The 24,111-nt window shown below is 39.8% G+C and overlaps 1 protein-coding gene across 1 annotated transcript in view; it reads right to left on the bottom strand.

Annotated features, from left to right (window-relative positions):
• The window catches only part of CNTNAP2 (contactin associated protein 2), a 1,215,771-nt gene that overhangs the window by 49,994 nt on the left and 1,141,666 nt on the right, over window positions 1-24,111 (bottom strand). Inside the window, exon 21 of the mRNA XM_075728323.1 lies at window positions 16,214-16,307. Within this exon, the coding sequence (XP_075584438.1) occupies window positions 16,214-16,307 (94 nt within the window). The remainder of the gene's footprint in view (window positions 1-16,213; window positions 16,308-24,111) is intronic.

Genomic DNA, 24,111 nt, shown 5'->3' with positions numbered 1-24,111 from the left:
AAATGTAGTGTATACGAATTAGTATAGAAACTGAATTGTATTTACATAACAGCACCTGTATATTACCTTCAGTATTAACTATTAGCTACAGAAGTGTCATGGCGTGTTTGGGGTTTGTGTTTTGGTATGGGTTAGTTCATAATTAGGAGAACAAGGCTCACATCACAACAAGGACATAGTTTGGCAAGTTTTAGGTTAGTTTGTACTTGACATTTTTTAGTAGCCACTTATGCTCTCCCAAGAAGCTTGTTCAAAGGATGGGAAAAATGATAAAGAGAAAATTAGGCAATAAACTTCATCTTAAAAAAATTAATTACAGCCTTCTGAGAATGTTGCCAGTTCTTTATCCTATACTGCTGCTCCAAGATTTGTTATGACTTATAAAGCTTTTGGACATTTTTCTTCTTTTTTATTTCACTGGGCAATAGAAAAGGAAATGCTCAGCTGTTACAGTAGTCTTACTAAATGGTAAAAAGTAAGTAATGTTTGGGTTTGCCTAAGGGAAAGTAAAATGGTTTGAGAAGCTGTCTTTGAAGTTCATGTCCCTCTATTTCTCTTGCAGCTTTTGCAGTCACCAGGCTTCTGTACTTCTTCTAGACTCAGTTTTAGCCACTGCTGCTCTTCCCTATATGCTCCATACACTCTTTTCATAAATAGGAGATGAGTTATCAGAGAGTTCGTTAGCCTTTGCACATCCTTTATAACCTCCGACTCTCATCCTGTGATGCCAAGAAGTCAAATTTGGCTACTATCTTATTAAATGTATCTTTTTGTCTATGTTTAAACTAGAGAGAAACCCAAGATGTTACCTATGAAAAATGGAAAGAGAGTCTCTAATTCCTGGTCTAATTAATGCATAAATAGTAGACCGTTCCCACCTTCATTTGTCATGTTATTGACTGTCTTGCAACAAATCCCATGAGAATGTAGAAGCAAGAAACCAATCAGAGGCTGCCATTAACCAAAGGATGCTGGGAATTATGCTACTTTTATGTTGAGTATTTGCTGAGTGAAGAAAGTACATATTTTCAAGGTACTAAGCTGAAATCACCTCAAATGTGGCTGAAAGTGATATGGCAGCTTGATGAATTACACTAGTAATTGTAATAGTGGTTTTCCCTGAAGATGTCTCACAGTATCAGTATTTCTGAGGTGCCTCTTCATCTACAACTCAAGAAATTCTTTTCAAATTATTCTGAAAGAAAAAGGTTTTGTGGGGGGTCATTCTAGCTTGAGTATTTTAAAGAATTCAACTTTTCTGACACTTGATGACAAATATGTTTCTCTCCCTGGACATTTTTGAAGGACTGTATATATTAAGGTGAAACCTTTACACAGGTTGGATTCTGTAACTGGGAAGAAGGATCAGGAGACAATTTTGTTGATCAACAAACATTTTCATGTAACAATGAGGCAGCTGACAATCTCTCCAAAAAAAACCAGGGACACAAAATTCTGAACACTCTGAAGAAAGCAGAAAATAGGAAGGAGTAATGAAAACAGTGATAGTATATGTTATCTTGCTATCAGACTGAATAAAGTAAAAATGTTATGTTTTGGTGGGAGGTTGACTGTAACCTTACTCAACTGTTTCATTTGCAAGTGGAGTACAACCTTGATATTTCAGTAGCTGAAAATCACTGAGATTTGTAAGTTCATGTAGTCATAAAGGAGATATTTCTGGAAAGTGGTGTACATTTATGGGAGAGGAAAGAGGCTTCTCTAAAAATCAAGTTGTAAAGATGTGAGTTCATTCCTGTTGTATTTAAATGAGGTGTTTATGAACTAGCCACTGTACTGCAGATTAAATAGAGTTTTATTATGGCATCTAAATCTAAGGTTCAGTAACTGTCATGGTCAATGGCATGACACTGCTACTAATACGTCAGATTTAATATCAGAATAAATAACCAAATTGCAACACAAGGGACTGTTACTGATATAGACTGTGCTGTAGAAAACCTCTGAATCTAATTCAGGAAGCTATTTAAAAACAATACTATCCTGAGACATATTCTTGAAACTGCTAAATTTTTTGTAAAATGTATTATTCAAATAACATAGCATATTTTTAGACAAAAAAAAAAACAAAACATGAGAGAACCATTTTTTCAAAGCCTCCATCAAATAACACACCCAGCAAAGAGAGTTCCACCACAGAATCCTTCCTCTTTCACCATACATGCATTTTCAGATGAATGCAGATCATTCCTAGGTTTTGGTGAAAAATTTTAACTGTTACAGTAGATGTCCCCATGGAAGACTTGTGGGGACCCAGACAGTTTCCATCTTTCCCTCCAATGGTCATTGTATTAATTCCTCATCCAGAAGACAATCTGAATTATTAAATGAAAATAAATTGTTTCATTTCCTTAGATATCATAGAATCATAGAATCATAGAATGCTTTGGGTTGGAAGGGACCTTTAGAGGTCATCTAGCCCAACCCCCCTGCAGTGAGCAGGGACAGCTTTAACTAGATCAGGTTGCTCAGAGCCCCGTCCAACCTGACCTTGAATGTTGCCTGGGATGGGGCCTCCACCACCTCTCTGGGCAACCTGTGCCGGTGCTTGACCACCCTCATTGTAAAAAACTTCTTTCTAATGTCTAGTCTAAATCTATTCTCCTTTAGTTTAAATCTGTTATTCCTTGTCCTGTCACAACAGGCCTTATTAAAAAGATTCTCCCCATCTTTCCTGTAGGCCCCCTTTAAGTATTGGAAGATCGCAATAAGGTCTCCTCGCAGCCTTCTCTTCTCTAGGCTGAACAATCCCAACTCTCTCAGCCTGGCCTCATAGGAGAGGTGTTCCATCCCTTGGATCATTTTGGTGGCCCTCTTCTGGACCGTCACAACTTTGGGTTCTTTGACAATGGGATGGCCTACATGGCACCAGGCTTGCTGGCAACAAATGGGAGCCACCTTTCTCAAAGGGGAAAGAGGGTCTTTGCACAGGAGCTGGCGGGGCTCATTGACAGGGCTTTAAACTAGATGTGAAGGGGGAGGGGGAATGTACCAGGTTTGCCTGTGACAAGCTGTGGGATGGTACGCAATGGTTAGAGGGACTGGGTGCTACTGTGAGCCCTCAACCTGTTGCGCAGAGGCATGATGGGGACACTGCAGCACAGTTGAAGTCTGGCAGAGATGAGCCGGGGGCTCCTGAGATAGTTAGAGCTCACAAGGAAACCTTCGTGAAACACCCCGAGGGAAACAAGGGATGTTCCGCTAAGAAGGTGACACAGCCAACAGCCCAGATGAAAGGCCTCTACATGAACGCACACAGCATGGGGAACAAACAGGAGGAGCTGGAAGCTGCTGTGCTACTAGACAGCTACAACCTGATTGCCATAACCGAAACCTGGTGGGACAAATCCCATGACTGGAATGTGGCTGTTGATGGCTACAGGCTCTTCAGAAGGGACAGGCGAGGAAGGAGAGGCGGAGGCGTTGCCCTCTATGTAAAGAAATCAATACAGTGTGGAGAGCTGTCCCTGAAGAATAGCCACGAGCAGGTCGAAAGCTTATGGGTAAGAGTCAGAGACAGAGGCAACAAAGGGAACCTTGTGGTTGGTGTCTACTACAGGCCACCTGATCAAGGAGAGCCTGCTGACGAAGTCTTCTTCCTCCAGCTCCGGGAGGCTTCGCGCTTGCAGACTCTTGTTCTGCTGGGGGACTTCAACCACCCCGACATTTGCTGGAAAAGCAACACGGCGAGCTGTAGGCAATCCAGGAGATTCCTGGAATGCATAGACGACAACTTCCTAAGCCAGGTAATAGACACCCCTACCCGAGGGGATGCAATACTGGATCTGATGGTCACCAATGCAAGTGAGCTCATCAGTGATGTCAAGACTGGAGGCAGCTTGGGCTGCAGTGATCACACTTTGATGGAGTTCACGCTCCTGGGGGACATGGGAAAAGCGAGGAGTACAGACAGGACCCTAAATTTTAGGAAAGCAAACTTCCAGCTCTTCAAGGAGTTAGTCAGAAGGATCCCCTGGGAGACGGTCCTCAGGGACAGGGGAATGGAACAGAGTTGGCAGATCTTTAAGGACACCTTCCATAGAGCACAAGAGCTATCAGTCCCCAAGTGTAAAAAATCAGGCAAGGAAGGGAAGAGACCAGCATGGCTGAGTCGAGACCTGCTGGTCAAACTAAAGAGTAAGAGGTAACTGCACAGGCAGTGGAATCAGGGACAGGTGTCCTGGGGGGAATACAGGGAAACGGCCCGGCTGTGTAGGGAGGAGGTCAGGAAGGCCAAGGTGAGGATGGAGCTGAATTTGGCAAGGGATGTAAAGAATAACAAGAAGGGCTTCTACAGGTATATCAACCAGAAAAGGAAAGTTAAAGAAAGTGTACCCCCCTTGATGCACAAGAAAGGCAAACTTGTATCAACGGACGAGGAGAAGGCTGAGGTACTCAACAACTTCTTTGCCTCGGTCTTCACCGGCAACCCCTCTCCTCACCCTTCCCGAATTGATGGACCAAAAGATGGGGACCAGGGGGGTAAAGCCCCTCCCACTGTAAGGGAAGATCAGGTTCGAGACCACCTGAAGAACCTCAATGTACACAAGTCTATGGGACCTGATGAGATGCATCCCAGAGTCCTGAGGGAATTGGCTGATGTAGTTGCCAAGCCACTCTCCACGATATTTGAAAAGTCATGGCAATCAGGTGAAGTCCCTGCTGACTGGAAAAAGGGGAATGTTGTGCCCATTTTTAAAAAGGGAAGAAAGGAGGACCCTGGGAACTATTGACCTGTCAGCCTCTCCTCTGTGCCTGGGAAGATCATGGAACAGATCCTCCTAGAAGATATGCTTAAGCACATGGAGGACAGGGAGGTGATTCAAGACAGCCAGCACGGATTCACCAAGGGCAAGTCCTGCCTGACCAACCTAGTGGCTTTCTATAAAGGAGTGACTGCATCAGTGAACAAGGGAAAAGCAATGGATGTCATCTACTTGGATTTCTGTAAAGCGTTCGGCACAGTCCCCAGAACATCCTTCTCTCTAAATTGGAGAGATATGGGTTTGATGGGTGGACTGTTTGATGGATAAGGAATTGGCTGGATGGTGACATCCGGAGGGTCGTGGTCAATGGCTCGATGTCCACATGGAGACCGGTGACAAGTGGTGCCCCTCAGGTGTCCGTACTGGGACCGGTGCTATTTAACATCTTCATCAATGACATAGACAATGGGATTGAGTGCACCCTCAGCAAGTTTGCAGATGACACCAAGCTGAGTGGTGTGGTTGACACACCAGGAGGACGAGATGCCATCCAGAGGGACCTGGACAAGCTGGAGAGGTGGGCCTGTGTGAACCTCATGAGGTTCAACAAGGCCAAGTGCAAGGTCCTGCACCTGGGACGAGGCAGCCCCTGGTATCAGTACAGGTTGGGGGATGAAGAAATTGAGAGCAGCCCTGCGGAGAAGGACTTGGGGGTACTGGTGGATGAAAAGCTGGACATGAACCGGCAATGTGTGCTTGCAGCCCAGAAAGCCAACCGAATCCTGGGCTGCATCAAAAGCAGCGTGGCCAGCAGGTCAAGGGAGGTGATTCTGCCCCTCTACTCTGCTCTGGTGAGACCTCATCTGGAGTACTGCATCCAGCTCTGGGGCCCTCAGCATAAGAAGTACATGAACCTGCTGAGATGCAGCAAGCAGCAATGATGGGTTTGGGGTGACTGATTCCCAGTGTCTTCCTCCTAAGCACACCTTAATACCATGCAAATAACCAGATACAACCAGACCATGTTGAGTGGTACCATACCTATATGGCTATGGCAAGTTTTAAGCGAGGTCACTGATGCAACTACAATGCGTGTTGTCATCTACAACACGGATGCAGCTGAAGCCATTGGAAATGAAATGAACAGTCTTTTGAATGAGTTCCTTCTACGTGGCAACTAATAGTGTTTTAACTGTTCCCCGAAATATGCAGATGGAGAATAAATTACTGTACCTATCAGAAAGGGCTTATTTAAAGAGTGTATATATATAGCTTTAAAATTTGCTAGGCAGAAACACTTAAAAATAAGACATCAGTCAGGTTTTAGTTCTGTAATTTAAATAATGAGAGCATTTACTTTAAAAGAAATGCAAAGTAACCTACAATCGAAGGTCTAGTTTAACAGGAGAATATTAAATTATTTTCCCATAATTTATTTCCTTCCCTTTTTTATTGTGATAGTGGGAGTTAAGCAAATTGTTCACCATGAATAATTTAGCCTATGAATTTATAGTTCTATATAAAGTACCTACAAAAAGATTATCTTATGTTCTTCATTACTTAATATTGTTTGAGGAATACGTTTACTTTATTGTACTATATCTTGATTATATTTATGCAGAACAAGTGATTTTTTTTTCTTGTGCAAAGAACAGCAGTGCAATATAGACTTACTTTACATTCTATATAAGGTCTACTTTAAGGCTGTGGATTAAAACAGTGTTTAGTAGTGCAAAGATCTTGTGGTGAGCCTTTGAACTGAGATAAATTTCATCCTACAAAGCTGTACAGCTTAAAACCTATCCGCATGGACAGGTCCAGACTTCTATGAGGGAATGACAGCCATCCAGACCTAAGGCAGCTCTGAGCCCCAACATGCAAAGGTGCATTAGTGCAGCACTTTGCTAGGGGCAATGGTCCTGCTCTCCTTTTGGGGTTTATTATTTCAGGCACAGTAGCACATACCATGAAATTCCTATCTAGTTCACACCCCAGAAATGGTCACACCCCTTGCCTTTCCCAGGTTCACCAGCAATCTGAGCAAACTTTCTCCAGGCTACAGGAAACCTCTGGTGCTTCTGGCATAAGTGGCCATTGCAGATCATGGGCAAGAGGACATGGGCAACTTCAAATTATTACTGACGAGAGTGAAAACTAGGACAGCTGTTGAGGGAGAGGGTTGATTTGATACCAGTGATCTTTCAAAACAAGGGGACACAAGGCACTTCTCTTGCCTCTCTGACAGTCTCTCTGAATTGGACCACAGACTCAGAGGCACACAGTCTCTTGAGAGATTATCATTCATCTGAACAAAGATGAAAGTTTTAATTTTAATATTTTTGTCAGGCTATGAGTTGTTTTGTTCTGATTTTTTCCCCCACTGCCTTCACCTTCCTAAGTGAAACGCATCAGATAAAAACTGAGGTTTTTTTCAATTGTGAAACAATGAGTGAGTTTTGAATTAGATGTAATTTGTTTACCTGTCCTTACAAGGAATGTCATGTAGATAATCTGCACCCTCAACCAAAATATAGATATTTCTATGGATATTTCATATTTCAGAATGGATATTTCTACAGCTGTTTCTGACCAAAACGTGGGTGCATATTCATATTATTTTTCAATGTTTTCTATCTGGAGCCATGGGCAGAGGTTGCCCATGTTAGGTAAAATAATGTAAAATTTAAGGACTTGCGCCTTGGCCTAGTAAAGACAATTTTTTCGTCAATTCTGTCTTTCTATTATTTTAGGGGAGATCTATTCTGATTTTCAGTTTTTCCTTCAAATATATTTGGGGGAAAATTATAACATGCTCTCACTTTCCATTTCAGGTATAGCTTTGGCTTTCAATTTTTGGATTGTGTAACACTTTGTTTTATGATTTACAAGCCTTGTAGGTGCTCTCAGCTCCCCAGTTTTGCTATCTATGCCATTATAATATATAGGGACAACAGCAGGTTTTATTGATGCCCTTGTTGATCTTGTCATGTTCAGTTCCCCTCTTTGACCCTTGTCCTGGTTTCGGCTCGGATAGAGTTAATTTTCTTCCTAGTAGCAGGCATAGTGCTGTGTTTTGGATTTAGTAGGAGAAGAATGTTGATAACACACTGATGTTTTTAGTTGTTACTAAGTATTGCTTATGCTAGTCAAGGACTTTTCAGCTTCCCATGCTCTGTCAGGTACACAAGAAACTGGGAGGGGGCACAGCCAGAATAGTTGATCCAAACTGACCAAAGGGCTATTCCATACCATATGACATCACACTCAGTATATAAAATGGGGGGGGTTGGTCGGGGAGCAGCGATCGCTGCTCGGGAACTGTCTGGGTATTGGTCGGTGGGTGGTGAGCAACTGCATTGTGCATCACTTGCTTTGTATATTATTATGATTATTATTATTGTATTGTTATTATTATCATTACTATTTTACTTTATTTCAATTATTAAACTGTTCTTATCTCAACCCAGGAGTTTTTCTCACTTACTCCTCTGATTCTCTCCCCCATCCCATTGGGGTAGCAGGAGTGAGAGAGTGGCTGCGTGGTGCTTGGTTGCTGGCTGGGGCTAAACCGCAACGACCCTTTAAAGCAGCTGCATTTGAAATAAATTAGTACCAGATATTACACAGTACAGGTGAAATAGTTCCTCTCTTTCTGTGTTAGGGAAAAGTTGTATGACTAAGACATGCCACCTTAATAAAATACAGAAGTTAAGAAAAGGTCACTCTAATTACCGACGTTTAATAAGTTTTCATTTTATTCCATTACTTTTAAACAGTGTTATCACATGGTACTGAATGTCAGATAAGACTTGTGCAAATACTGTGTTCAAAATGGCACTAACTAAATTAAATATCTTTACAATCACCTCTTTTTTTTCCTTTTTTTCAGAGCCCATAGATGCATGCTTTGGAAAGAACTGTAAAGCAATGGGATTATTTCCTCTGCAAGATTCTGTAGAGCGATTTATATGAAACAATTCTGTGACACATCTCAAAGCATAAAGGAAAAGAACTTTATAATTTAGGAACTAGGAGGCTCTTGCATCCTGTTACAGGTTGGTATACATGCTAGAAGAGCATGGGGAAAAAAAAAAAAGACAGATGACCTTCTGGAGCTGTTGAATGTCCACAGGAGATTTGAAGACCAGTAATCAGTGAAGTCTTTTTATAGAGAATAGTACAATAAGCAAGTGAAAGGACAGCCACCAGCTACAAAGTATGGGATATGGACTGAGAGATGAAGAATGACCTTAAGGGTAGGAATGAAAAGTTAGTGGGAGGAGATGATTCCAGCTAATTTTTGGAAGAGCAGAGCTGGCTATACTCATGACTACTGAGATTACCATAGCATCTAATTTAGTCCAACTCGTCTGGGGTCTGCCTTCTGCCTCTCTGGAGCTGCCAGCAGGCCAATGCTGCAGCAGCTGAATCCCACAATATTCTGAAAAATGGAAAGAAGATGCAGCACAAATGCTGAGACGTGAACAGCACCAATGGATATTCTTGGCTTCTCTTCTTCATAGAACCATAGGGATCAAACACAGAATCATAGAATCAATCATAGAATCATAGAACGGTTTGCACTGGAAGGGACCTTTATTAAAGACCATCTTTAAAGATCTAGTCCAACCCCCAACCAAAAGATAAAGTTCACTTGGGCTACCCTGATTTCTGCCACAGAAGTTATTGGGGTGGAACTGGCAATTCAAAGTCTTTGTGGTGTCCTCTTGGGAGGCCTGTAGATGGGAAATGTTCCTTTCTGAATAGGGCTTGTAGTTAGGATTTCTCAGAGAAACCAGATAGGTCAAAAACTCAGAGGTCTGAAAGAAAAAAATATTTTACTTCTACTTTGGTTCTTGTTTTAACGAGAAAAGATGTGGAACACTTCCACCATTACCAGAAATGCTTCAAAGAGTGAGATACAGACAGACAGACGCATCCAAGGTCAGAGAGATAGGCAATAATAAATCCCAGAGGAGTTTCAACCAGGCTGATGCTATTATACAGGAGGAGGAGGAGGAGAAGGAAAATTGTCTAGATGTTATATTTTTGTATGATAATTCACGTGTGAGTCATGCAGGGGAAAGCACATCTTCAATATTCATCTGCTACTGTAGCAGGAGGGCTCCTAATATGACAATACACATATGCATTTTCCTTGAGATTACAGTACTGAATATTAACGCTGGTGCTCAGAAATGAAGTAGCAGTCAGTTACTTTGAAGTAAGTTAGTGGATGAATTTACTGCATGCTAGCTATTTTCTGCTGATTATCAGTGAAAGTAGGCTAAGCTACCCTGCACTCAGATTATCTGTCTACACTGCAAAATGAAGGAGAGCCACAGAGCAAACTCAAGCTGTGGAACCCTGACTGTTACACTGCTAATATATATAATGAGGTGCTAACCTCATTATGATCATGAGATAGTAGTAGATACATGACAAAGATGTGTAGTAGAAAAATACTTTTAGATTATTCATAAGCTATTCACAGCTCTGCATTATATTCTAGGATCCAAATTTAAGAGCTGAGCAAAGTACCTTACAGTTTCAGAGACCTAATTCTAAACCGGTATTTGGTTTGATGATTTCTTTGATTAACATTAACTTCATATCAGATTATGTCAATGTCAAGCAGCACACCCAAACTGAGCGCCAGTGATGACAATAATGCCTATGTCCTTTACAGAAGTCTTTATCAAGGCTATCAAGCCCCCCTTTTCAATAATGGTGAATGTTCTCAAAGACATGAGAATCTCAGCATCCTTTGGCATGAAACAAACCCTCTAGGTGATAAATCTCTGCAGTTGTGTGGAAACATGGACATTGAAGCTGGTTTTGAAAGTATATGGTGGTTTTGGTAGGATGAATTACATTTAGGTAATTTCTGTTATTCAGCTAGGTGTGCTGAAGCATCAAACTTCCAGGCTTGTTCTATGGAAAAGAAAGTATCTTATTTATTAGTAAAGAATGATTACCTCTCGGAAAAATTGCCATTGTCCCTGCTGGTAGTTCCAAGAATTTTGAACTTTTGCCTCCTATTATTCAGTATCTATTTGTGGAGAGATGCCATGCAAGAAAAAAGCAGTTCCCATTTCTATACTTTACCTAAGTCACATAAGCAATGTGATTTATCTCCTACTTTTTGTGAAGTTTTTCTATGATCTCTCCTTTGCACACTTGAAACTAATTACTTGGCTAAATGTAAGCTGGTGTTACCGCCCATCAGTCTAAGGCAGTGAACATCACAATGAATCCAGAGAAATGTCTCATGACCAGTTTTTATTTTCACTACACACCCTGGTAAAGGAACAGAGACACTCCAGCCAGGGAACAATAAAAAATCCTTTCATTGACACCAGGGAAATAACACATCTAGAAATGGACCTTCTACCTCTTCTCCTGGTGCTGATTTCCAGGATCTCTCTTTAGTTGTAAAGTGATGGCAGCTGCTTTTGTAAGAAGGAAGGCAGGTCTGAAAGGTGTTTCCCTTTTTGCTACTCTTTCTGGAAGTACCTGAAGAACACTAGGATGAGGCAGAGCCACAAATGGAGCTTACAGAGATTAGCTGCAGGGACAGCTGTCAGTTCTGAAATTGGTAATCTGCCTGTGTTATAGATGACTTGTAATATGTTGATTGTTTCTAAGTGGATATTTAAGTATTTTTGAAATGATATAATTTGATTTGGAGTGGTTGGTGAAGAAGGAAAACAGACAAGGAACACATTTCCTTTACTTCCCTGCCACTTTCTCAAGAGCAACTCTTGTCTAATCTAGATATTTCTGTGCTCAAATACCCTGTTAAGAAACTCTCAAATTATTTATGTTCACCAGAATGATATTTTCACAAAATCATGTTTAATTACATGTAGCTAATTCTTTACAAAGGCATATTGAAACCCAAAGAAATACTCCACTTTCAGTAAAGTACAGGCTGTGAAAACGGTTCCCCATATAGCAAGTTCCCATAATGGAAATTGGTGTAGGCCTCCAGAAAGGATGTGAAGACAAACCTGAGCATTGCATCCAAAACCACTACACTAAGAGGGAAAAGCAAACCTCTGCACTATTCTACCTCAGTAATGAGTCTCAAGTTGCAGCCTCAGTGAAAATATAGATTCAGATCTGAACTGTGACATGTAACACTACCTGTCATATTGTCTACTTTTTGTTTTTTCTTTTCATAGCTGGTCATCCAGATAGTAGGTTTTCCCTTTTACCTTGTCTGTGTCAGCCATCAAAGCCTAAGTATGTTTAAATAACAGATTAAAGAACTTCCTTGAAACATTAACAATTCCCTTCTATTTTTTTCATTAAATCCTGCATTTCTCTAGTGCTATTATTTTTAATATTAGGACTAGAGACACACACTCACGTAAACCAGGATTTTTCATTTGTTGTCTCCTCCAGCTTTATTTCACATCTGAAATCATAATCCATTTTGTCTGTGTAAGAATTATATACTGAATACCTTTACCTCCAGTTTCCCAGAAGGCTAAAAATATTATATATCAGTGTTTTTCAAGCCAGTGAACATTTGCATTTTCTGGAAATTGTTTCAGGAAAGCAAGAAAACACCTCAACTTAAAGAAGAAGAAATGCTTCCTGATTGCAACTGCAATTCAATAATTTCTTTTTGTTTCTGATGTGACCCTCCTGCTTTACAGAAAATATTATCAACAATTACGAGGTGCAGAGCCGTTTCATCACCATTTTATTAATCAGCTATATTGTTGTAACACCTAGAGCAGAGAGTGGTGTTGCATTGTGGTAGGTGTTGTACAAGTGATCATTTCTGACTGGCAGCAGATGAGCTATCACAGCAAGCACAGCTGTGGCAGAAGTGGCTGCTCCTACGCAAATAACCTTAATAAAAATGGAAATAAGACAGGCAGAAGATCAGTTTCTTAGTAAGATTGTTCCAGAGCGCTCTTCAAAATCCCCATCTGTCTTTAGAAATAGGGCCTTGCATTCATTTTTTATGACAAATAAGAATTGCATAGTATGGGAACAACAGAAACTGAATGCAACTGATGACAAACTAGCAGTGAAATAGGAGGCTACTCCCACATTGCCCATTTAGAGAATGTAATTGCAGGTGGGTACAAATTGTGACTTGATATACGTATCCAGATCTTCCGCTGGTGCTAATCCCTCTGGTCCACTGAAATATGCCTAGCCAGTACGATGTGACAATTAGAAGCTTTAAAGATACTGGATTCTGCATCTACTTTGCCCTTCAAACTGCTGCACTTGTGTAACTGTGTTAACCGTGCTGTGCTCTTCCCTCATTCAGCATTACTCTGAGAGCTGCACAGTACAGCTGATCAATAGACATGGTCAGTCACACAACAATTTTACATCAGGAAATCTGTGTCTCTGCAGATAAGTTCAATTTTTCTTTGTTAGAAAGAAGGGTTTTTTTTTTTTTTTTTTTTAGTACTGATTTGCTCTTTTGCTTAATAAAATATCCCGTTTTGCAAAGACAGTAACAGAAGCAGAGAAGAGGAAGCAAAAGAATCATATTGCCAATCATGCTAGTATAATCCAATGCTGTTAAAAAATGAAGTAATCAGTCCCAGGGATAATAGGTTGTACAATATATAACAAATGCATGATGCAGTGTAAGAATGGATGACACATAGCATCTTCAGAAACAGGGAAGCAGTTGTCTGCGGCTTAAAATCACCAAGTAGCACAGGAAAACAGAAATATAAGCTATCCACAAATCACTCCTTCAGGGTATCCCGAGACCTTTGACTGTTCCCAAACGTCAAGTTAGCAGAGGAGTTGAAGGTGTGTTGTGATAGCTGTGATTGCTTTATGCTTCCTGATGACAACCTTCAACTGTACCACATATATTTTAGGCACAGATGTTATCAGGACTTTGTTTACTATTTGAAATTCTAGATTTGGAACTTCCTTTTAATCGCTCTTGTCAGTTTACCCTATTTATAAAGAGTGAGAGGATTATAAATTGCAAGTTCCCAGATATTTAAAACTTTTCTTACTTTTTTCTTTTAAAACAAGAATCAAATTATATTCACTGACCTCTGCTATTTTTTTCTTCTCATATGTCTTTATTCTGAAAAAGTCCAGCGAGTCCTCTGATCAAGCTCTTGATATTAACAGGCAGAATACATTGTTCTGTTACCAAGCTTTGTTTCTCATTTGGTAGGATCTAACTGAAACAGTCAGAGGATACTTAAAACTAGTTTCAGCCAGATACATGACTTTTTGGAAATGAGGCAAATGTGAGGTGCTGTGCGTTTAGATCTGTAGGAAGAGAACTGGATTGATAACTGATTTTATTTGGACCTCTGAGACGGTTATGGCTTTCAGTCACTGCCAATATTGAAACAAGTAACCTAGACATGACAGGTTGTATTGTGGACCATCTGAGCTGACCAGTTCTTGCAGGCCCTTTATTCTTCATGAATGCCTAAAGAAAATTTCAGAACGGGAGTACTTAAACATGGCAAAGAAACCAGCACTTGGGCATGGGGTTATGTGGGAGACAACTGGGTGGACTTGATTTTGTAGTGCTATGACTGTGTTTAAAAATTCAGCTCAGAAAGAACCAGTGCAAAGACTAAACCTCCTAGCTGTGTCACGGTTTCATCTATGTAGTTACATGACTGTGGTGCTAGTACACCTGCCAGCTCAGCAATTCAAAGGAATAAGAATGGTTTCCTTGCAGAGCTCTGTCTGCACTCAGGGTATTTTAAATGAGCGTAACCTAAACAGTTATTTCTTGCTTTCTCTTTCATTTTGTGTTTCTTCCATTTTTTCTTTTCACACCACAGTGTACAGTGCATTGTTTTCCTCTGTGTTTTAGGAATTGCCCTTTTCTTTCCCTTCACTCTTTCATTTATCTCTTACACTGCAGTATTTTCTCTGTTGTATGCCTGTCTCTGCATTCTCTCTCTTGTGCAGCTTGCTCAGCCTCCTCCAAAGCATTGCCTGATTAGAATGGCCAGGAAAGCACCGGTTTTAACTGGATCCAAACAACCATTCAAAAAAGGTAAGCTTATTTAGAAGACTGAGCTGTGGAGGCAGCACTGCCATACTGTGGTAGTTTCTTAGACAAATGAAGCATTACAGAGAGCTGCCATCTCAAAATAAACAGAACCTCCCTGGCAATGAATCCATTATGGGGGATGGATACTGCAATACTGTTCATCAAATTATAGCTGATAATTTTGCTCACAATTACCTGGCAGGAAAGACTCAAGCTCCATTCCTTGCCTGCAGAGCTATTCCAGCTGCTGAATGCTCCACCTGAAGTCCTTCATCTCCTCACTTTAATTAATGAATACAGAGGCCAGCAGCCTTGCTGAGGTGGACAGTCAGCTCTAGTTCAACCACCCTAATTCAGAGTGGTGAGGTGGGAATGCACCCAGTTTCACCAAAACCAGACTGCATCATCTTTTGTACTATCTTGAGAACTGACTTCGAGAGTATGAGAAAATAGTGCATGTCTCTCTTGCTAACCAACCATTTTAAAACCTTTCCACTTCCTATTTCACAGAAGTTCAACACATTAAATTTTAAAAACAAAACAAATGGAAAAGTGTATCTTCAAAAAGTCACATTAGCTATGTGGTCAATTGCTTTTCCACTTCAAAAATCAGTGCATGGGGTTCACAGATTACTGCCTTAGACCACTAAGCAAAGAAAAGTTTACAATTTTCTGGATTAAACCCTTCACTGCAGTTCAAGCAACCACATCACTGTACAAAGCACTTAGAGGAAATAATATCAATACCCCCTTACTCTGAAAAGGGGAAAAAGCCCTTCTTAAAAGCTGTCAGTGTCAGGGGAATAATTGATTCCTGAAGTGAGTAACCCTGGAAATTCATGCAAGATGCCAGTAGTGGAAAAATTAAGCAATGGAAAATAGGATGGCCTAAAAGTGAGGCCCAGGTAGTTCAAGATGCATCTGTATTGCCTTTTGAGTTCAGCTGGGGAGCTGGCCGGGAAGCTGCTGCACTGGGAAATAATAATGACGTCCATAAAAGGGATGGAAAATGTGTAGATGAGCGTTGCTGTAGGTGTTACAGACTTCCAAAAGACCTCGCTAGTGGGCCTCACTGTAAGAAAGTGGCAGTTTTGGCAGAGTGATGAGGGATAGTTGTGCCACAAGAGGATGCACTGGGATAAGAAGGCTGACTGCATGAATAAAGGCATTATATAAAGCATATGACAACTTCACAGTGGAAGATAATATTTAAAACAACTTTAATATCTCCTCATAGAAGCAGTGGTCTCAATTATTTCCTCACATTCCCTCCACCTGACACAGAGGGGGTAATGCAAACATACGATGTTACACGTGTCTCTTTACCCATATCTCTTTTTTTTCCATACATTGGGCAGACAATCGCTAATTTGTGTGCACATCAGCCTATGTGACTTGTGCTTATGGTTTTCAGTATTCTCTGAAAATACCTAATAAAATAACCAGGTATAAAATGAAATCTTACCTATAACTTTTCCTAGGAATAGTGCCTTTGGGGAATTGAACTGAATGTCAGATGCTGCTGGCAGGCTGTAACTTGTTGGAGGATAGTGATCAAGCTGGGAAAAGAGAAAAGAAACGATGAGTATTTTGAACTGATCCACCTTATAGGGCTACTGACTCAGGTCTACTTTATAGAGTTTATGCCACCACTTACAACTCTGTCTGATATGCTCTGCTTTCATTCTGATAAAGGGAAAATAAGAGTTAATACCCTTCCTTCCATATCTGCCATCTCCACAGTTCCCAAGGCCTGGAAAATACCTGTATTGGACATTTGTTTGCTCTGATTGCTGTAGAATCACTTCAGCTTTTGCTTGTGTGCTTCAATGTAATTGCTAAAATTAACAGCATCAACATCAACAATAAACCAGCTTATTATTTTAATACAAGATTTCCATTTGGGACCCTTGTTACTGCTAAAGCTAGATTTACATAGCTGACAGTTTGTGACTAATGCAGGTGTTGGGCATTCTCCTTTTCTCTCAGAAAAGTCATAAATTAATAAGACATACTTTTTTGCATTCCATGTTTATTATTTTCTTGTTGAAAATGTTGTTCAATTTAATCGTAATGAGACCTAGTGAAATCTAAAAGATAAATTCAAGAGTCATCAACTTAGTAAATAGTTTAATCTATAGGAAACTCATATTGTCCCCAATATGACACAACAATCACATTATATTAGCATCTTTTTTTCCTGGTTTTTAAATATTTAACAGAAAAATGTGAAGAGAGAGGAATAAAATAAATTACCTATGCTTAGTAATAGCACTATTAGGATAGTTCAATACAGCTCAATAGAGTTTGAGCAGTGGGGTTGATCAGACCATCACTAATCTGATAACATACTAATAAATTATAATAATTATTATAAATCTAACAATCCATTTATCAATGTATCAATGTATTGCCAGTATCCTAGAGCTGTAGCCATGGTCCACGGTAACTATTAGGAACAAGTAATGGAAAGTCATCCCTGCCTAATGTACAGGCTGCCCCTACCTGAGAATGCTAATTGTGTCTGCAGGACATACTTGAAAATGAAAAGCCAATTTAAATGATGAATCACTGTGATCATTTACATGCACAAATACAGAATAACAAATCCTGCCAGCTGTGGTGTGGTGAAACTCCCTTTGTCTTCAGTTAGTGTTCAGGATGTGGAAAGGTTGGTCCATAATGGATTAATAGAGAATCAGTATATTAGCTATGTACGGCTATAGTTTGTTTCTTTGCAATACAGGCTCTCTGCAAGAATACCAGGCTGCCTTCTGCCCATACAGTAGAACAGCACTGAGGTATAGGGTTTTATTTTTAAGGTGCTCTGTTGTTTGGGCCCAGAATATTTAATATATCACCTTAATACCCAAAGCTTAGGTTTTGTAGTTCAGGTAATCAAACATGCTATATTTGCTAAGAAGCTCTTCTGAGGCCATGGTGGAAAATCCTTCAGGAACCAAAGAGCATTGCAAACCTCACGCTGTTCTGCCAGACACAATTCCCCAACTTTGCTTCTCCTGGCAAAAATGCATAATGGCACTCACATTTAAAATAAGTAAAAATATACCATTACTGTATGACAACAATCCCAAAATAATGCTACTGTATTTCACCAAATCCCTCAAATGGGTGTGTGCTCTTGCCCTCTTCCTCTCCCCGCTTTTTTCACCAATTCCTTGGGGAAATCTTTACACAAGCACAGCACAGACGCAGAGGCAGACCCATAGGCACACTTGCGCACTGGAGTCCTCCAGTGGGACTTGTGCGGCAAGGCTCAGAGAGAGAGGCTGCAGCAGGGCGTGCAGGGCGTGCTGGCACTGAAACCATGCAGCTTTCTGGTGCAGCCAAAAAGGAGTCAAAGCAGGTGTTCCCCCCCTCTTCCCTCCACCTTGGAACAGTTCAGTTAGCGGTGGTCTTGGCCAGATTTTAAAAAACAAATAAATCCTTCCAGTGACATCGTCTCCCCTTGGGACTTCAGCGTGGCAGAGCGTATCATCATGGTGCAGAGGCAAAAGATCCTGCTGCGTGTGGGAGCCAGGGATGGCAACAAGGAGATCAATGCTGTGTTATGCTGCAGGCTCTAACAGATACAGCCAGTTTACTGCTTAGGGGTATTAGCTTAAATTGACCTCTTGTACTGAGTCGATAACTGAATCTATCTACTCACATATATTTTCCAGATCTCACTGAAGTCAAGGAAATGGGTTCAGCTCTGAATTGTTTTAAGGGTTTAAGAACCCTGTTTGAAGTTTTGGGTTGTTCTGATTCCTGGTTGAAATAAATCTCCATTTAAAAACTGTTGATACTGATTTCCTGGCCTTGCCATCAAGAGGGGCAAGCATTTCTGATCAGCGACAGAGCCAGCTACCACTCCGTTGCCAGCTCTGGCCTGGCTTGTCCCACGGGGGACGCCTGTGTTGCCCTCCACGGCCAGCTTTGAGCTACGCCCTTCTCTAATCCTGGCACCTGAAATGAAATGGTGCACCACAAGACAACACAGAGGGAATAGCGAGATTTCTGTCTGCTCGCTTTTGTTGCTTGACTTTGTTCTAAAGTAGCATTATCTAATAAAAGAAAACTTTTTTTTTTAGGGACACTTAACCTAGGATTTCTTTTTCGGGTCAGTGAGTTAAAGGGCCAAGCTGTATTCTTCCCAAAGTTGTATGTGACTGCCATCCAGTGGGTGCTCAAGTGTAAGCAGTTGGAACTGAGCAGCCTGCAGTCTTTGTATGAAATACTAGGCTATCAATTTAATGCAAGACACATAATAAAAAAGGAATTACTAGTGTCAAATGATATTTGAAAAAAGATATTACATTATTTAATGAAAATTAAATAGAACCTGTGCATACACAGGGGTTGATGTCATGAATTTGTATTAAATTACAGTTTTTAAATTATATTTAAGATTTTTCATTACAGCTACTTTTCTTTAAAAACTCATTAATTTCCTTTGAGCTTAATATAAACACACAGTGTGGCTTTGAGCACTACACACATGAAAGTAGATGGCAGTTTCTGAGGAACTTGCAGTTTCAGTTCTCAAGTCACGTCATGCCAGGCAGACTGTCTTTATTTGAAGTTGCTGGGATTTAAGCAGAAGTTCAATAAAATGCTATTTCTTTTAAATTACTGTTCACTTAGATAATAAAACTAATCTTGACAGGGGTCCTGAGATTAACAGACATATCAATCTAAGGGCAAATGCAATGCCTACATCACCTTAGTCATCTCAGAAAAAATATATAAAAAGATAGATATATAAGGTACATATACATACGCACACATTATATTCACCCTGTGGATGTATCTACATCTGTATCATTGTCAATCCAGCCTGTGTTTGTGTACTGCTATAAAGCTAAGGATTTTCTTTATGCTGAAAACATTTTATAAAAAAAATTTCAAAATGCTATGGAATAATAATGCTGTAAGGCTTAATCTTGCTGAATCTGAAGTCAATACAGTTTGCTATTGACTTCAGTAATAGCAGGATAAAGAAGGGGATGTGTTATCATCATGACCAATGTCGTATTTCTCTCCTGCGTTATTATAATTATTTTTCACTTGTACTAAAAAGCTTCTCAGTCCTGTACAAGAGCTTTTTGAGCTAAGCACTATAATATTGCATATCAAAAAGAAGGTTTCTGCTCAAAAATGCCTACAAATTTAGACCAGACTAGGCATGAGAGCCCAGGAAAATAACAAGGTGGTGTGCAGGTGTTTAGATGGGAGCTCCTCCCAAGTGTGGTAGTAATGTAGGAGAAAGCAGGAAGGTTACTATGACAATCAAATAGGATGACTGAAATCTGACCTCTTAATGGTGAAAGAGAGATGAGTATTCCCCCCACTGAAAGGTTAGGAAAAACCTTACAAACAATATTTTTCATATTGTGATATTTGAGATTATTTTATCTTTTTAATGCAACAGAAAAGGAGCAGATTCAGATGGCAATTGTGTAACTCCTTAGGATCACCAAAGCCAACCTGACTGCAATTCAGCTCCTTCCTTAGTGTGGCACTAGTGCTTCGCTGATCTTTTTCTGCCAGGTTAGGTCCTTGACCCAGGTTATTGTGGATCAGATCAGAGCCAAAGCAGGGACAAGCCAGAGGCTGTAAATGACTAGTGGACCCAGAGAAGAAGGCAGGACCACAAACCCAGCATTTTTTAGTGGCTTAGACTGTCACAGACCTGCAGCCTCACTGCTCATCTGGAGCACAGGACTCCTCCTGAGGCATATACCTCACCAGCACAATGTAAGGCAAACTTAAGGTTTGCATTGTGCTTTGAGCTCTTCAGGCGAAATTTCTATAGAGGTATAGTTAGTACTGTTTTAGCAACCCCTCCAAATCTGTTTTTCTGATTTAATGCACTGATTTAGTCTTTTGCAGGTTTTTTTTAACAAATGTCAACTGCAGCCTTTTATGCTAAAGTCTCTTTTTTTGCAGGGATTTAAATTAGAAACGTGATCAACATGAGATACAGACATAGGAAAAACATAGATACATAGCAGAAAAAAAAATACAAAGGTTTTTTTTTCTGTTTAAAAACTTGAATCTCTTATGTGCAATATGCTTGTATATTTTCCTGAAACTGCTCTCGCTCTGACAAATAACATCAGGGATAATTTGCCTCACTGTAAAAAAAAGAAAAAAATTTGGGTAAAATTTAAATGGAAATGTAGATACATAACTCAAAACGTAACAGAAGCACCGATAAGGAAAAGGACACTATTTAGTCTGTCTGCCTTCAATTGAACCAATTCTCTGATGCTTATTTCACATATCTGTTGACTTTTTATTGCTCTCTTTAATAGATGAATTACAACAAATGTTAACAGAAGCAATAGCAGGTCATATAATGCCAAGTTATTAAAATTAAAGAGATCTACCTCAGGTACCTAAAGATGACTTTCACAGGACATTAATTTGTCCAATGTGTGCTGCCATATAATGGAAAGCACCTATTTCATGTTAAGTTTTGACTTTTTAGGCTTAATGTTAGACTCTGAAAATACTTAATGATTCTTTTGTTCTTTCTTTCTTTCTTTCTTTAATTCCAATAAAAATTTGTGCTAAACCAGCAATCATACAGGCCAAGGAAAACACACACATTCATTGCTGGAAATACATTATAGAAGAAGGAAATAGTCTCAACAATGTATGTAAGCCAATGTATGTAAGACGTTGTGAGGTGGATAAGCCTGCTGATAGGCTCTGCAGACTTTTGCTCTGCTCTGATGCAGACTGGGGAGCTAGCAGACTGCGCCGTACTCCCTTGTACTCTGAATGCCCTAGGCTTTATTTCCAAGGGCAACAGGGGTGTAGGGTGAGGAAGGCGTTTCACTTCTGGGTCTCATCATAATACGTGGCCTAGACCGGCCAAAGTTTGGGACAAGACAACTGAAAAATTCCTCTGAACCCCGCAATACAGGCTCTGCTGAAAAGATGTGAGAAGAAGGATGGATATGTAAAAATGTTCCTCTCCTATGGAGTGGTTTTAGAGAACAGAAAGTAAAGAATATTATTCCAAAAGGCCTCAAGGTTTGAAACTATCTCAGCTGATGCAGAGGGAGGGAAAAGCTTTGTAAAGAGATGTACTTCAGCATCTGTCCCTGCCCCTCTGCAGCAGCTACAAGGAAGGTGGCTGGCTCAGGTTTTACAACCACAGGGTGAGATGCGACCCTCAGATGGGGCTCTGTGGATGATGTTTTCCCCACTACGTATCTGCCAGTAAGATAAAGATCTGACTCCATGTTCTGATCTTCAGGGTAAGGATATTCCACCCTCTTGTTTACTGATGAGTGAAAGGAGTTCTTGTTTATGAAAACATTTTGTCTGACTTCCAGCTAGCTGGCATTCAATGAGGATGTGCTGACTTATCTTGGCAGATGCCAGTGAACTCCATCATGCACAAAAGGGAAGTAGAAATGGCTCATTTAGAGCTTCCTGCCTACCTACACTGCTGTCTTTACCTGAAAGACTGTAAGTCACACTGTAAAATAAAGAAGCCGAGTAAATTCAGTGAAGGATAAAATCAACAAAACTGCAAGGAGCTCATGGACATCCTATGAGCACAAAATAATAGGTAAGGAAATTATTAATCGGTGAATTATTCATTCATTTCTGATTCTGATGCATATGATTTAAATTCTGTTCTGCTGCTTCTTGCTGTTGTTTACTGACTCTTTTGAGAATTGAACACCTAGTCTTCTGCAACACCCATAACATCATTATACTTCGAGGGCATATGAAGTATGCAAAGATCAGGGTCTGTATTTCTTTATATTTTTGGAAAACAGATGGCGTTCTGAGTTATAGGAATGAGATGGCCTACAAAAATAAGCTTTGTTTTATTTTCAAAATTTCCCATATTGATAGCTTTTTATGCTACTTCATCACATATTTGTGAAAAACCGCTCTATTTTCAAATCTGAGCAAAAAACATTTTCTTGTGACTTCTGATTGAGAAAAAGACCTTAGTAGATACGGGTAAACTGAATGCTAATGTATTAAACATGCAGAAGTAATGTATGGTTCCGCTCTACAAAATGGTCTGAGTTTGCCTTTCTGTTGCACTAGCATTTTGAATAATACGTTGCCATTGCACAATGGCAATACATACTGGAAATGATGTATCGCCAGGTATTTTAAATAATTCATTTCAGCAGGAATGCCTTTACTATTAATAGAACAAATTATTTTTTTTTTTCTTTAAAGCAAAACCTGCTTGGAAATTCATTAATATACTTTTAATATAATAGATATACCTGATTATTAGACAAAAAGCAGAGGGTTGCAGTTGCATTGATATTAACTGTGGTTTACATGTTTACCTGTGGTTAAAGTCCTGGATATTTAAAACATGTTTTATTCATGCCATCTGCTATGGAATTTGTAAATACTGTCTGGCTGTTCTCTTTCAAATCATGAACAGTACTTCCCCATTCCCTACCAGTCAGTGAAATGCTAGTTAAAACAGTCCTCAAATTAATCAGGAGTCTAGACAATTTACAGCACTGTCCAAAGGATGCTGTGGCAGCACGTTTGCCCAGAAAAATGAATGAAAAAAATAAAGATGGCATGTCTATATAATTTTTATACCATAACTACCATTACCATGTCTAATTCTAGGGTAAAGGTTTTCAAAATGTGACTCAATGGGAGAGTTTTCAGAGAAGAATGAATATGGCTCTAAAATGACAGACTTCTGATGGTAAACTAAAATAGTTCAAATTATTTAGCTTTCTACAGACAAGATGAAAAGATGTTTTAATCAGCATCTCTAAAAAAGTGTGAAGGGGAATGACACCTGACACGAAGCAATTCTTTCATCTATCAGGCATAGACACAAAGATCCAGAAGTTAAATGCTGAAGTCTGCAGAATTCAAACTGTAAATTAGGTGCAATTTCTTTACAGGAGTGACACTGAACCATGGGAAGACATGGCCAAAGGATATGGTAAATTTTCTATCATTTGAAGTCTTTAAAGCTAGATAAAATGTCTTTCTAAAAAATGTGTTATACTGCTATCATCATGTTTTGGGTTAGCTGCAGAAAATCATTTGGTGAAATTTTATGGCCTCTGTTAAGCAAGAGCTCAAATAGAGTGATCATATTCTGTTGAGGCTTCAAAATATATGGAACACAATAGTTAGGTATGATTCTACAGCACCAGTAATGGTAGGAGGTGAAATTCTAGCCTCACTGAAGTCTATGAGAAAGTTCCCACTCCCACTTTTGTGAGAACAAAATTTAATCTATAATTATAAAAATCTTTGATATATTCACTGCATTTAAGCTTGGGATTATATGCAGACTGCTTTGCTCTACTTCACCCATTTTATTTTGTTGCTATT

Source organism: Pelecanus crispus, chromosome 2 (genome assembly GCF_030463565.1).
Source record: "Pelecanus crispus isolate bPelCri1 chromosome 2, bPelCri1.pri, whole genome shotgun sequence".
Lineage (NCBI taxonomy): Eukaryota > Metazoa > Chordata > Aves > Pelecaniformes > Pelecanidae > Pelecanus > Pelecanus crispus.
This window is presented reverse-complemented; position numbering and strand designations above follow the sequence as displayed.